We start from the raw sequence: 16,701 nt of genomic DNA on the forward strand, positions 1-16,701 counted from the left end.
ATAGATTGGTGAACGTAGTATTCACGATGGGAATATTCTTTCTACGTGCTTTTGGCCAGGTACTAGTTATTCGACCACGAGTGGTAATTTTTCACTTTATATAGGTATTAATACGCTAGCGTCTATTGCGAATGAATATAGTGCTGGTCACGTGCTCTATTGAACAGACGCAGTGAACGCTCGCTAGGACAACATGTTTTTAATAGGCCTAGGGCTTCGTAGAACACTTCGGTGGTGACATGTTAATACATTCTACAGTAATACGACTGGACTCGACTTTCAGGAGACCTACTTGAGGAGAGAGCAGGACAACGCACTATCGCAGACTACCAACACTTTAATATAACAGTTTCATGAATAAATATTCAAAGGAATACCACACGGGCATGCCTCACACGAAATCAAGTATGATGGCTTTCTTTGGCATCATTTCAATTGCGGCCCTTTTCCAACCAACCGGCCTCTTTACTTCATAACATTGGTGAGCGCACACACATGCCCTTGGTATGACAGTGTTTTCGCATTAGATATCCTTCTATGAGCTCCCTTACACGCTTTGTGGCTCCCCTACCAATATTCTCAGTTTTATCAAGGAGATGAGCGCTACCACACTCTCGGCCACGGGGCAGGCAAGTTTTCCCCTTCGTCAGCCGTGTCAGATATTTTCTATTCTTTTAGGCGAGTATATATACAATGTCCGGTCTGCCCTACATATATTTTATTGCTCTCCAGCGGTATGCGGTTATTAACATTTCAAATTGTACTTCACAAATTTTGTGGCTTGACGCGTTGTGCCCGTGCTATTTGGTTTCCGGTCGACAATTTTTTCATGAAGGCTTTCCAGCGCTAGGATGTCAAAACACTTCGGGTACACCGTTCCTGGCTGCACATTTTTCATATTCTTCCCATTTTTATGAATATGGCGAATTCCTTCCACATTCTTACCGCCCTAAATAGTACGTATGCGTGCCGCCTGCTCAGCTCCTTTTTTCATCTTGTTTAACTTTGTGTCGGCTACCAATTTCACAAGAGTATTACGTAAACCAGCCGCCTTTAAACATTGAACTTGTCCACCGAGACTTTGTTTTATTCAATAATGGCAGCTTTTCTTAAATGCATTGCTAAAACACAGTGATGCTAACCCACAGTTCACTAACTGTAAATGTGGTCTCTCGAATTGTAAAAGCAGTTGCTTCTGGCGGGCAGAATACATTCAGCACATACGTCCTTAAATATAAAACATTATTTCAATGTCGAAAACGTTTTTGCGTTTTTACTACAAATATAGTACATTGTAGTGCATGTGTACATGAGAGTGCAAATAATACCTCTGCTGCATGCTTTAAAAGAGCTAAAAGTATCACATGACACTATTCGTAAGTTTGCAGGGTTCATTTAGGAACTCCAATTTAAGAACTAATCAATCTAGCTCAAGACAATCGCCCCTACAGTGACCACTGAAGCACAGCTTTGTGCACTTTCGAATTGGGAAATAAACGTATCGCACAAAACGGTAGCCACTGTGCACCGTATACCGCTTCTGTTCGTTTGCACTTATAACCTAATTTCGTAGCCAGAAAATGTTCACGAAAAGTACAGAGAAAAAAGGCGCAAGAACGAATCAACAGAAGCTCCTAGGCACTCTCAACGACACTGCTCCGGTTTCTTTAATCTCAGGAACAGCTAAAGACGTATCGGCAGGTGGCACGGATTTTAAAAAGTTTTTTATAGCCATAGAAAATGCAAAATAAGCATTTTTTGTTTCCTACGAAGGAAGCCTACTGCACATTCTTATGATGTGACGGCAAAGGGATCTGTAATATCGAGCGTATAGAGCTAATCTTGCGGGTACTGTCTAAACATTTGAATTCATGTTCCCTTTTCTGTCACAATAGCTCTGGAGCTAATGGCTCTTGACTCACAATACTTGAGTCATTTGAGATTTGCAAATGACATACTCTTGCTGAGTGACACTACAGGACACCTGAAAAAATTGTTGGGGAACCACAACCGTAAAGCACCTTCGAGGGACGAAAAATAATAATGAACAAATTCAAAGTAGTAGGAAAAAAGCAAGCCTTAAGCGCCTTTTCGGCTTCGAAAACGAAGTGCTAGATGAAGTTAAAGAACATAACTACCTCTGACAGATGGCCAGTGCGGACCTCAACGACGAGAGGGAAATCCGGCGAAGAATAGGTATGAGCTGTAGAGCACTCGGCAAGCACTCTGAAAAATTGCAAAGTAACCTACCCCTGTCACTCAAAAAACATATACAACCAGTGCCTACTGGGGGTGATGACATACGGAACTTAACCTTGGTGCGTTACTAAACAAAGGCAAGACAACTTATATCGGACCAATGAGCCATCCTACAAATGTAGTTTGTAGTAACAGTTAGGGACAAGATCTTTGTGGGTCGGGTAGCCAACTTGATTAAGCTCAAGCTTAATCAAGTAAAGAAAAGATCAAGCAAAAAAAAAGAAATGTAGTTTGGATGGCCGTGCAGTAAGAACAAATCAGAACGGCGGGGCAGTTAGGGTAACGGAGTTGATACCAAGAGACCGGTGTAGAGAGAAGAGGAGGGATAATAACAAGATGGAGGGATGCAATGGGGAATTTTGGTGGCCAAGAGTGAACTCGAGTCACGCAGGAGACGGGCCTTTGGAAGTCAATGGGACAGCCTTTCGCCTTCAAGCAGGCCTGAGTAGGCTACTTATGATGATGATGATGATGAGGTGGAGGAGCACGAGAAAGGAAATCACACGCCCTAATCTCGAAATTGCGTTTGAGGGACTGGGCTGCAATCAGGACGTTCAATCTCTCTTTCTTTGTCTCGTATACCTCCTTTCTTAACTTTTCCATCTTGACATGAGTAAAAAGCTTGATAGCCTCTCTGTTGACCTTTTGTGGCTTTAGTGTTATTTCTTTCAATTTTTTTCGACCGCCTCCAAAGCTTTTTCACAGAACGTGACATTAGATGAAGCACATGGGCAAAGCAAGTCGCACTCATTCGAAACATTACGTCAATAAAGCCGTTAGGCAGCCCAGCTTATGAAGGTGTACTGGTCTTCTGTGCGACGAAGCCGGCCGGGCAATGTCTTCACCCGATGCTGTTGTGGTGAGGTCACATGTCTGTAAGGTTTGTCTTTGCGCCTACTATTCAAGGTTTGCTTGAAAAGGGTCCGAAGTTCAGCTTGGAACTTACTGTCCACCCATTCAGTCCCTGGGAAGCATTTGTCGTATCGTCAAAAAGGCACCATTAAGAAAAAGAACACTCCATTTCTGAAGGCGCTGTATTTCTGAAGCATGTTGGTTAGCGGCCACCTAAGACTGGCCAATTCATATTACGCCTTGTGATTCGCGGTTTGCAGACACATGACCTAAGCCTTGTGCAGGCTTAGAAACAAGACAGATTTGTTGGCCTTCTTCGCGGAATGTTCACTAAAAATGTTTGCAGGCGGTTGAAAAGTGTTTCAAACAAGTAGCACTGAAACTGCAAAATGTTACTGGAGACGCCATCGACCTCTAAAATATTTCAACTTCAAAAAGGTAGTAAAGAAGGTAGGGAACATAAAAAAATACAGGCGGACTGTCTTCTTTTCTTCCATGACCATCGAATGCAATTGCCAGCTATGAAATATTTACGCATGAAAAAGAACATGACAGCGAAACGTTGGACAGTACCCTCAAGCTTGGCTTAACAAGCCCAATATTTGAGATACCTCTGCCGCCACCTAATCCGGCTAAGTCGTACACTTCGTTCGTTCAAAACAGGAAATGCTAATACGGCGTTTACTCTGGATATCGAAGAACGTTTATGTTGCTACCTCCCGGAACATTTCACATAGCATTGCACTTGATCAACTGGTGGTAAATTCATTGTACACCCGCCGCGGTGGCTCAGTGGCTAAGGCGTTGCGCTGCTGAGCACGAGGTCGCGGGTTCGATTCCCGGCCGCGGCGGCCGCTTTTCTGATGGAGGCGAAAAGCAAAAACGCCCGTGTGTACGAGATTTCGGCGCACGATAAAGATCCCCAGGTGGTCAAAATTAATCCGGAGCCCTCCACTACGGCGCGCCTCATCGCCTGCGTTGTGTCGGCGCGTTAAACCCTACAATCAATCAATCAAATTCATTGTACACTTTTTCTATCGGTACTTGCTTTATCAGTGAGTGCGCACGGCAAGCCGAAGTGAAGAGGAAGGGATCACCAGAACCAGACTGGCACGGGCTGAATTGGATGCCTTGGCTTCGTGCTCTCGTCATTCAGCTGTAATTATCTCTAAATAGTTGGGTTATTCACATCTGCCTCGTAACATTGTTTTGGTGGAGGTTGCGGTTTGTCCTCCCTGTGCCTATCACTAGCGCAGCCAGGTACAGCCTACCACGAATCATCGGAGTTGGCGGCACCTCCGTCGATGAACAATGCCTCCTCTCCCGATACCTCAACCACCATGCCACTCATCATCGTTTCCAAGCCCCATGACCCAGGTTTTTTTACCGGTGAGTGTGGTGCCGGCGTGCAGGAATGGATCCGCATGTTTGAACGCGCCAGCGCACATAACAGGTGGGATGACACAATCATGCTGGCTAATCTGTCTTATCTTCTTAAAAAGCGGCCAACACCTTGTTTGAGAAAAATGAGCTTACATTGACTAGCAGGGACGTGTGCAAAGAAACTTTGCCCGATATATTTCGCCGACCCGTCAAACGCCATCTCGCCGCAAAGAAACAGCCCGCATCTCGTGCCCAGTCGTCCTCCGAATCCTACATCACGTACATCTGGCCCTCTGTTAAAAGGTTGATTCGTAAATGTCGGAAGCGGATAAGGTGGGCCACGTACTCAAATGCATTGCAGATGACGCCGTCCATCTTCTGGTGTGTACAGATTGCACTACCGCTGATGCCATATTTAAGGAATGCCGATGCTTTGAGGAGGCAAAATGTCGCATTGCCTACCAGTTTGATCGACTGCGACACACAGCGGCAACCTGGTCTCATCAAGTTGCAACGCTGCCACCGCGGACGCCGCTGACGCCAAACACGCAGGCTAAGATTGAAGGCCTGACCAAAAAGGTGCACCGGGAGGTCGAGGCTATGACCCCAGTCGCTGCTTTTTTTTACACGCATGACCGTGCCCCCCCCACGATTTCCCTCATTCAAGCCGTCGTTAGACACGACATCGCTTCCTTGGGCCTCCACTCGGTTTGTGCCTTAGGATGCTACGATCCCTTCCACGGGGTCCGCATACCCTCTACTCGCAGGTATGCCTAGCCGCGCTACAATATTCCACCGCGGTTCCGACGACGCAGCCCTGGCGAATTGAGGACAGCCGAAGAACGTCCCATCTGTTTCAACTGCCATCGCGTTGGCCATGTCGCTCGTTACGGCCGCAGGAGCTGGTCGTCATCTCCCCGCCCACGGTTATTCGACACCCGCTACTCCAACTACCACCCTGGACGATTTCCTCCCGGTCCTCAGCAGCTCTTCACAGCCAAAAACACACCCCGCAATCGCTGTAGCCGCTCGTCGTCACCTCAGCGTCACCAGTCGCGTTCGCCGAGGCTCCGCCGCCAAACCTCGCTACCCACTTTGTCAACCTCTATGTCGGAAAACTAGCCAGTGAATCTCACGGAAAATGATGCTGCAATATTGACCCGGCCTGGAAATGCTCTGTTCACTACGATTACGAAACACAATTTGAAACGTAAACGTTGACAGCGTTCCTGTTAGCGCGTTAGTCGACACAGGCGCCAATATTTCGGTAATGAGTTTGAACCTTCGCCTCACTCTTCGGAAAGTTATGACGCCTGCTGTATGCCGTACCATACGAGTCGCCGACTGAGGAACGACCACCATAGCCGGAATGTGCACCGCGCGCGTCGTAATTGCACGACCTGTCATCCCGGACACATGCCCTTAAGACATTAAAATCGGACTAGACTTTCGGACAGACCACGCGGACTAATTGATTGCGCCGCTGGGGTTTTACGTCTTGAGCTGTCCACCATGCCCCTTGTTGAGACCAAGCATAGTTCACGGCTTTGTGCACCGACTATGCTCGATTAACACCGAAGACCATGACCTACGTGCCTTTATCGTCGCGCCAACCCGCGCCACATGGTGATTACCTTGTATCACTTGTCAGCGATGTACTCATCAAACTTAACGTGACCCTGCCTTATACAGTTGTGACGTTCGCGGCAAATACAAAAGCCCTGCCATTTTTAACTTCGGTTTCTCAACCCAAATTCTACCCCGGGGAATGTCGCTGTATACACTCATCCCCTTGGCCGAATGCGAGCTTTCCGCTGTGACTACGAACACCTCTGATAGTCAAAGGGACGGTCAACGGGACATTTACCCGACTACTGGTTATTTCATGAAGATGATAGCGTAGGACCTTCCACCTGCACAAGCCCATGAGCTCCGACATCTTTTAGCGTCCTATCGATACATTTTCGACATAGACAACCGTCTTTTGGGCCAGACGACTAATGTGGCACAACGAATTAACCCCGGTGATGCGACCCGTTTTCGCCGACGTCCATATCGTGTGTCTCACGCCGAACGTACCGCCATTAAGCAGTAAGTAGAGAATATTTTGAGAACAGATGTTATTTACCCATTTTCGAGTGTGTGGGCATCACAGTCGTGTTGTATAATAAGAAACACGACTCCAGGCGATTCGGTGTCGATTACAGATATTTGAACAAAATAACAAAAAAGGACATTTACCCACTCCCTCGCAGTGACGACGCCCTCGATTGCCTGCCTGGCGCGTCGTATTTCTCGTCCACTGACCTTAAATCCGGATTCTATCAAATTGCAGTTGACGCCATGGACTGCGAAATGACCGCTTTTGTAACACCAGATGGACTGTACCAATTTAAGGGCATGCTGTTTTGTCTCTGCAATGCGCCAGCCACATTCAAAATAATGATGGACTCGCTTCTCGCTGTATTTAAATGGACAACATTCTTATGCTATCCGGACGACGTTAACGAATTTTCTCCCGCGTTTGAGACCCAACTACATCGCCTGTCTAACGTCCTTGCAGTTTTTCGCAGAGCTAGACTTCAGCTCAATTTGTCGAAATGCCACTTTGGCTGCCGTAAAATATAGATCCTTGGGCACCTCGTCGACGCTACCGGAGTTCTACCTGATCGCGACAAAATCCACGCAGTAAACGTCTTTCCTGTTCCTCCATCGGTAAAAGACGTTTGCAGCTTTGTAGAGCTCTGCTCCTTCTTTCGCCGCTTCGTCAAGACCTTCACGGCAATTTCCAGGCCACTCACGGATTTGCTTAAGCACGGCACCCTGTTTTCCCTGGCCCCTGAGAAAGCTTCCGCTTTTTCAACCCTCGTCGACCGTCTCAAGAATCCACCTATCCTGCCGCAATTTGACGGTTGCGCTCCGACTGAAGTCTACACAGACGCGAGTGGCCACGGCATAGGTGCTGTACTGGTTCCGAAGCTCGCCGGCCTTGAACGAGTGATAGCGTACGCCATTCGCGTTCGATAATTGGGTAGGCAATTGGGTAGGCATTCGCGTTCGATAATTGTTCACGGTTATTCACAAAATTGTTCACAAAATTGTTCACGGTCAGGCATGCCTGGCCGTGAACAACTTCCGCCTATATTTGTACGGAGGGATTTTTTCCGCGGTAACTGACCACCATGCCCTATGCTGGCAGGCTTCCTTGTCAGACCCTACAGGCCATCTAGGTCGGTGGGCTTTGCGTCTTCAGGATTATGACTACTCCGTGGCCTAGAAGTCTGGCAGTCTCTACAGCGGCGCTGACTGATTGTCGCGTCAAGCAGTCGACCAACCTGACACAGCTGACTACGACATAGATTCTTGCGTCCTTGCAATATCTACTTTGTCAACATCGCCGACCACTAGCGCCGCGACCAACCATTGCGGTATATCCTTGACCGTCTGAGCACCATACCGTAACCCTGCGTTGAACGCATTGTTGCTCGCGACGGTGTATTATTCCACCGGAAACATCGCACAGATGGCCCTACCGAGCTTCTTGTTGTTCCTAAGCACCTCCGGCCTGACATCCTCCACCATCTGCACGGCGAGCTGACGGCTGGCCACCTTGGCGTCGCTCGCAATTACGACCGTGTGCGTAAGCGCTTTTATTTGCCTGGACTCTACCGCTCCGTCCGCCGCTACGTCACAGCATGTGGCCTGTGCCAGCGCCAGAAACCCCCTTCCTTGTGCCCAGCCGGACCTCTCCAAGCAATAGAGATTCCTTTCGAGCCTTTCTTTCGTGTGGGTCTCGACCTACTCGTTCCTTTTCTTCTGTCCCATTCAGGAAATCGCCGGATTGCTCTCGCGACCGATTACGCGACCCACTACGCTATTGCACGTGCCCTTCCCACCAGTTGTGCCACAGACATTGCTGATTTCTTGCTTCACAGCGTCAGCCTACACCATGGTGCTCCTTGTCGGCTCCTCGCCGACCGGGGCCGGCACTTCCTGTCTCGCGGTGTTGAGGACCTACTCCGCTCTTGTCGCACAAAGCAGAAGCTAACCACCACCTACCATCCTCAGACTCATTGATTGACTGAAAGATTGAACAAGACCATTTACATGCTCGCACTGTACCTTTCCGTGGATCATCTGGATAGGTAAGTAAATTTGCCATATGTTACGTTCGTGTATAAGTCATCCCGCCATGACACCACCGGCTATTCTCCATTCTTTCTTCTGCACGGCCGCGAACCCCCTCTTTTATTGCATACCCTCCTTCCTGATGCGACACCTCTGGCTACAGAATATGCTCGTGATGCTGCGCTAACGCTGGTGTTGCCCGCCAGGTTTCCCGTGCCAAGCTCTCGGCTTCCCAGTCAGCTCAGAAGCACCGCTATGACCAGCAACATCCCACAGCCCACTTTACGCTCGGCTCAATAGTCCTTGCCAGTACCCCTTGCCACCAAATAACACTCTCCGAAGAACTTCTGCCTCGCATCAAAGGCCCCCATCGCATTAACGCATAGTCACTCCGGTCACCTACGAAATCGTTCCCTTTGCTTCCTCCTCACCATCAGCAGACCCAGTAGCTTGCCTAGTCCCCGTAGGCCGCCTCAAGCCGTTTTTCTCTACGGTCCCACCTGGTTCTTGAGCCTAATTTCGAATGTGCCCCAAGACTGTGCTTACCCCGCCGGCGGGAGTCATGCTACATAACTCCCTGAACACTTCACATAGCATTGGACTGGATCACCTGATGGTCAATCCACTGTATACTTACCTAAGGGTAGGTAACACATGAGTGGGTGCGCACGACAAGCCGAAGTGGCTAGCAAGAGATCGCCAGAACCAGACTGGCACGAGCTGCATGGGATGCCTTGGTTTTTTTATCTTGGCATTGAGCTGTTTTATCTCTAAATAGACCGCTTATTCACATATGCCTAGTAACAACAATAATAACGCATGCGAATTTGTTTGTAGCGGTTCAGGAGCTCATTGAAGAAACTGGAGTGGTGTAGTTCCAGAACATCTGTGCTATTTCTATTGATTGGCCCTGTATCTCTTACCGTTTACCTGTAGTGAAATATGTTTTTAAGATTTTTGAGTGCCGCGAAGTTTCTCCAGTCAACGTTTAGTTCAGGAGTGCGAAGGTTAAAATTGCCATAATTTTTTAGAAAAAAGTTTCTCACAAAAATGTTTTTATTTTTAAAAATAGCAACCCTACTCTTTTTTTTAATAGTCACCGGAACGTTTTTATTATCTTACACGTAATACTACTTCTTAATCTAAATATGTGACTGTGTACCTCTCAACCACGTTTCTTTCAACCCTACTTGCAACCCCGTTTTCTATCAAAGGAGACTCCATTTACACAGCTTTCCTTGAGTGAGCAGGAAACAGCACTCGCTAGTCTACTAATGTATCCGATGCCCATTAATGATGGTGAAGGGGAATGTCATGGCTAAATTGCGCTGTCTGCCCAGCCCCGTGTAGAAAATGTAAAAAAAGTGAGAAAATGAGCCACTGAAACAGCAAGTTCAACAATAAAAACTGCAGTGGTGCGACACCTGCACGTGCCCACAATAAACAAATATTGGGTAATAAGAAGGCTGCAACAACATCCTGAGATCTTTATATATCAGGTTTTTAAAATATATTACCGTGAAAGTATACTACTAGGGTATCCTTTTATGTCATTATCATAAATTTGAAGAGCGTATTTGTAGTAACTGCCATTACGAAAGCCCTTCTCAACATCCCTACCTAAAATATTCCCTGTACTCCTCTAGTGAGAACTTAGGGTTTCTTGAATATAAAATGGCACTTCTCATAAATGCTGCAGCTCTAAAGCATTATTTTGGTTCCTCATTGCCGGTTTTTCTAAATTTGGGAGAGTTAATGAAGGGCGTTACGGTTTAGATTGACAGAGAAATAAAAATAGAAGTATTTGAGAGAGCAGGCTGTCCTATGGTAAAAATGTACATAAAATAAAAATGCCTGCACGATGTTTATACTTGTTTATCAAAAAATACCCAAATACCTAAACCATCTCATTCCCACAACTTAGTTCTAAATACGATACAAGACTTTTTATAGGTTCAGCATGAATGACGTAGAACACTGCCCTTAGCACAGCGTCTGCAGTGCATTGTAGCGGGGGCTTCTTAGCAATGACGTCGCTGCTCACTGGGCAGTCATTCCCAATTCCTTTTCTACTGTCGCCTTTCTCGTGCACACGTACAATATGGTCAGACCAGCTTCTGGCGCCGCAGCGGTGGGTTCTCCTCGGGGCCGTTTCCCTCTCCATTTTATAAGAACGCCGGAATCCTCCTTCTTTCTCTCGTCGAAAGACCCACTCGACCCACTCCTCTTTTTAAAATAAAATGTCCCTCCTTCAAATTGCGAACAAGCCCAACGTCTGTTCCCTTGTCTCATTGAGAAGCCGACATGTCGAGATTTGACAATAATCGTGAACCGGTGAACGCTCTATTGAACACGACGAGATTAGCTCCGACAATAACCCTACTGCTTCTCACCTGCAGTCTTTGCCGCAGAACTGAAGCTACAAAATGCGTGGCCTAAAAACCTAAGGTTTTGGTTCAACCAAGTTTATTCCCGCTTCAATCGCAGGCACATAACGTCGCAGTGGACAAGGTAGTTTCACGATGTCGCAGCCCTGCCTCCAGAAAATGCCGACGCTATCGACGACATCATGCCATCATCCACATCACAAGTTGAATACGGTACCATCCGAAATACAGTTTTAAATGGTCCCGAGGCGTCGGAAGAAAGCAGACTTCTGCAGTTCATATACGGGGAAGAGCTAAGCAAACAACGATGGCCCCAACAGCTATACCGGCTGCGGCAACTGCTCGGTGTGCATGAACGTTAGGACGGCCAGCTCCCTCTATTTCGTGAACTTTTCTTTAACGGCGGCCCTAGTCGGTGCGTGGTGTTCACGAAAGTACAGGTAAGACCTCCCTTGGTAGACTGGCTCAATTTGGTGATCGTATCACAGAACATTCTTCTCCAAACTTTTGCCAATTGCTGCTGCCAGAACACACGAACAACCAGATAGACTTTCACGCATTGAGGGGACATTGCAACGTTTCACTGAGACCATGCAGCAGCTTCGGCGCCTGGCACTCCCCAACACAGCGAGAACCGAGGTAACAAATACCCTTCAAGAGAACCAAGCTCTTCGCAGTGAAGCCAGTCACAAGATAGACAGAAGAGAGTTTGCTGGTACCACCCTCGTTTCAGCAAGAATGCTACCCGCTGCGCTCAGCCTTACGCATTTCCGGGAAGCGCTCAGGTCAGTGTTTAACGGCGTCTTACGACTTCAGAACTACACCCAGCCACATTTACTTCGCAGTCAACCGCGTAGGCAACAGGCGCGCTCGTAGCCACAGGAGCCTAAATCTCTATCGTCCGGGCAACCCTCGAGAACGGACGACGTAGCAAGAACGTATCGTCGCGGCAGGCTGTGAGCAACACTGTCCTTGCTACGTACGGCTTCAGCTCTCTGAACTTACACGTGGAACTCGGGCGCCTGTTTCGCCAGGTCTTCATGGTGACGGCCGTTAATCCCGCCATACTGAGAGCAGATTTGTTGAGCCACTTCGACATGGCTGTGAGCAGCAATGGCCGCTGCTTCGAGAATAAAAACACATACCTCACAGAGCGTGCTTTGGATTCAAACATCTGGTCATCCGGAATCTGCGCCTTCCAGCCAGTATACCTTCCACCAGGTCCTGGCCGCATTTTTATCTCTCACCAATCCCCGCAACATGAAACAACCGGCCAAAAAGCGTGACTCACCATACCGTCCCCACCGGACCTCCAGTCACCGCCCGGCCACGAAGGCTGTCGAGAAAGGCTTCAAGCTGCAGTAAAACCTGCACTCAAATCTGAACTCGATCGCCTACACTGGGTCGGAAAGCTCCCGCTCGTTTTTCTTGGCCTATCCTCAACGGTGAAGGAAGACCTCATCTTAAGCAGAGCGGAAATTGTGTACCGCTCAACAGTGCACCTCCCTAGGGAATTCTTATTCGACCAGAGGCTTTGCACACCAGCCCCCTCCGACCACCTCGAAAAGCTTCGTGCATTGTTTGAAGAAATACGGCCAACAGCACCTCGCGTCGCCCTCCACCGGAAAGTTTTCACATTTTCCGACATGGGCTCAGCTACACACGTGTTTGTGCGACACGAATCATCATTGCCCCCCCTCACCCTGCCGTCTGATCGCCCGTTCAAGATTTTCGAACGTAATACCAAGACCATTAAAATCGACGTACGGGGCAAGCGACAAGCCGTCGCCGTTGACAAAGACGAGCCTGAGACAACTTTCCATGCGGTCTCTCCCACACGTTTTGATTGATAACCAGTGCTCCTTTGCGACTCGGACCTTTTCCCGTTCGGCCCGTAACAGCATTCTAGGGGGAGGGGATGCTTTGTAGCGGACGCTTCCTAGCCACGCCGTCGCCTGCTAACTGCGGGGTCAACCTCTGTTCCTTTTCAACTGCCGGCGTTCGCGGGGACGCTTACATCGGTGTTCGACCGGATGCTCGAGCCTATGCAGTTCACTCAATGAGGGGCCCTTTTCCTCTTTCTGTTAGGAGAACGCGGGAGTCCCATCCTTCCCCTCATCAGGTTACACACTAGACTCCTTTTTTGAAAACATATAGTATTGGCACAAAACTGCGAAACAGCACAACGTCTGCTTTATCTTCTCCTTTTGCAGCTGACACTCGACCTGTTACATCAAGTACGTCGCATTGTGCAAGTGTCAAAAACAGATAACTACTCCTCTCGCCCGCTAAAGAATAAGTAGTGAAAAAAGAAATCATGAATCTTTACTCACATACCCCTTCTAAAGTCATCATTGAGTTGCTTCCTTGACATATAGTTTTGGTGTTAGATATTGTTTTCAAGAATTTGGTTGACCAAAAGTGGACTAAACGCAAGAATGCTCACCTAAACACAGGCCCATACACTTTGGAAAGCTCGATGCATTTTCTGTAGTCAAACATTTTCGCACGATTGGGCAGGTGACCTATAATTGGCCATCCTGGTGGTCCTGGTGGCAGTTTTTTTCCTGTAGGAATCCTTGTTCTCTTTCTCCATAGGGTGAAAACTAGCACAGCCAGGGAGACAAAGAAGAGCCGCCATTCCAGAGGGCGTGCCTGCAAAATTGAAATAATACATTTCCATATATAAACACATATCGCCAAATTCAGAATATCTATGCATTGCACTCCTTTCTTGTTTCCTGTTTGCTGTTTCAAGGAGAAATGGCTGTTGCAACCAAAAAATAGATCATGTGTGCCGGTACACTCATTGCTTCTAAGAAAACATCTGTCTTATTCGAGGTAAATGTATGCCTTTGCTTTTTTTAATGTCGTCACATAGCTATTCTAAGACATCGCTATAGGGTTTATATTAGGGTTTGTTTAGAAAACCGAAGTAGTAAGTTTTTTCAAGCAACACGCTTTTTTTGTCTGCGTACATAAAGTGGGCACAGGATGGGAGTCTTTTACAAGCCGACCTCGCAATAATATCAGGTGTCTGAGTGTAAAATGTGGTCGTGTGCCTAGTAATGAGCCATAACGAGCGGACGTTTCTTTGTAGGAAAACACTAATAGAAAGGAATGAAATTCAACTTGTTATAGTGGGTTTAGTTGAAAAAGAGTAATACATAGTTAGGAACTTCAACTTGTGAAACTGCATTTTTTTTTATAAATACACCCCCCCTCCCACCCCTTAAAGCGCAAGTTTTCGTGTGAAACACAGCACCCTATCCGGTGCCCAATAAAGACATTGCCTTAAAATACTACATAAATTCAGGTGTATAAAAGGGGCAGTGTACAAGAGATATTTTGGGCTATTATTGTAAAACCTTTGGATAATTTATTGGTTGTTTTCGGCCCTTCCACCCTTAACTATATGTCTTCTATCTTTCTAATCAACTCTAACCTGCATCGTAACACTATGAAGAACTGCAAAAAATTTAAGAATACCATTTAAAAAAATAATAATTGCAGTGACAATGACACCAAGTATGTCGGTTTTCTCATAGTCGCCAATTTCTGAATTTCCTCACTTATTCTGCATGTGAATTTTAGATGTTATTTGACAATTTCTGCTAAACCGCTTTTGTGACAGGGAATTTTTGGTGAAGTGGTTAAGACACTTAGATTTCCAACCCTTAGCATCTTACGCGGGCTATCGCTTCCCGAGCACATCTTTATATGCAACGGCTTTTCAGTTATGTACATGGCTTCAATAAGAAATCTAATTCTCCGAGCATTGATACTTTTCTACTTTGCGAAAATGCTTTATTATCTCATGCTGGAAGTGGCACGTGTTTTGTTTCCATCTCGGTAGCTCTGGCGGAAGGACACGCCACAGGTGTTGACGTGGCCTCGTCTTATGCGTTGACTGGTCATAATAACGCAAAATGTTGCCAAAAGAAGCATCGCAGATATACCAGGAGCCCTAAACCTACCAACAGCCTCTTTTAGAGATACCCGGTTCTTGTGTTTTGGGGATTTGCCTGAAAGGTAGACCAGCCAAGCTAGCATTGATAATCCGGTGCGCTATGTAACAAAATTCAATTGCTTCAGGAGGTAACAAAAGATATTTATTTTATAAAGACAATTTTTCTAGAATGTATTTATTTTTCTTAACCTTGCAGTTTTTTAGCTATCTTTGTGACCTTCAGCGCTGCGTCTTGTGGAATAAGGGGCATTCTACAAAAAAAGGAATGAGGCATTACAGCTGTTCAAGGATGAGCGTCAGTGTACTGCAGGTGCTTTTAAACAAGCCGATAATCGATTAAAAGTGCTATCGAACTGGGGATTCCCCGTTGTGCACAGACACATAAACACTACCGCTTTAAAAGATTTTGTGGTCGCCCAGATTGGCTGTGGTCTAACAAGCAAGATCTTCCTTGTTTCAAAGGCATTAGCGGTTGTGCTTGCCGCATCACAAGTACAATCCAGTTACGAAAAATTAATCAAAACCAATTTTGTGTGGCTGACTGCGGTCGCGCTCATGTCAATCATGTCGCGCTTCTTCAAATCCGGTGATCGTTCTTCACCACTAAAATACCAACCCATCTCTCTGACTAGCATCATTTCTAAAATATTGAGAATATCATACATTATCAAGTTATTAGGTACTTAGAAGATCATAACGCCATTGTTAAATTCCAACACGATTTCCGTAATGGTTGCTCGTGTGAGACCCAATTGGCCGGTTTACTAACGATTTATATACTTCAGTAGACTCCGGGTTGCAAGTTGATGCAGTCTTCCTTGATTTCTCTAAAGCCTTCGATCGCGTTCCTCACCATACACTACTCCTAAAGCTATCTAAATGTAAGCTACATCTTGGCCTTCTAGCTTGGATTAAAAATTTTCTTACTTCGAGACATCAGTTTAAATTTGTTAACAATCACGCATCTGCTTTCGCTGAAGTAACATCAGGGGTCCCTCAAGGTAGCGTTTTAGGCCCATTACTTTTTCTAGTCTACATTAACGACCTTCCCTCTTGTGTATCATCCCGTGTTCGCCTATTTGCCGATGACCTTGTAACTTACCGTACCATTTCTTCTGATACCGACCGTTGCAGTCTCTAATCTCACCTTGATACTATTAACGCTTCATGCTTAAGATGTATGATGCCCCTTAATTTATCTAAACCAAAGCAAGTGTCGTTTTCAGGTGGAACCCTCCATTTTGCAACTTCATAATGCAATAGAGGTAACGAACACGTACAAATATCTTGGACTTCACTTCAGAAATGATTTAACATGGCAGCACCATATTAACGTCATCGTTGCCTCAGCAAACCGCTCTTTAGGACTACTCAGGCGTAATCTGAAACAAACCTCATCTCATATAAAAAATTGGCCGCGTATCTGCTCCTTTCGTTGCAAATGACGTCGAAAGACTATAGTCTTTATCGGTTTTGCGAAGTAAATGCCTCCCTTCGCTTTACCGCTCAGCTCTCATGTTGTTCCTCTTGCGTCGCGCTTCTCATAAGGTAAAGACGCCAAATGTTTGCTTAAATCATTTTAAATTTTGCGCGTTCAACTGCTCCAAACCGGGTGTCTCGATGCGAACGCTGCCGTACGGCGAAGACGCGCGTTAATCGAGGCACCCTACTTCAACGTTTATAGAACCGCGTTTCCCTACTCCACGTGCGTTGCAAGCAGAA

General features: G+C 46.6%; 1 protein-coding gene across 1 annotated transcript in view; it reads right to left on the reverse strand.

Moving 5' to 3' along the window:
- The window catches only part of LOC144141239 (cytochrome P450 2H2-like), a 63,614-nt gene that overhangs the window by 36,583 nt on the left and 10,330 nt on the right, over positions 1–16,701 (reverse strand). Inside the window, exon 2 of the mRNA XM_077672797.1 lies at positions 13,456–13,664. Coding sequence (XP_077528923.1) covers positions 13,456–13,664 — 209 coding nt within the window. The remainder of the gene's footprint in view (positions 1–13,455; positions 13,665–16,701) is intronic.

The sequence above is a fragment of the Haemaphysalis longicornis genome, unplaced genomic scaffold, assembly GCF_048455015.1.
Source record: "Haemaphysalis longicornis isolate Haplotype H1 unplaced genomic scaffold, Haemaphysalis longicornis Haplotype H1 scaffold_6, whole genome shotgun sequence".
In the NCBI taxonomy this organism is placed as follows: Eukaryota; Metazoa; Arthropoda; class Arachnida; order Ixodida; family Ixodidae; genus Haemaphysalis; species Haemaphysalis longicornis.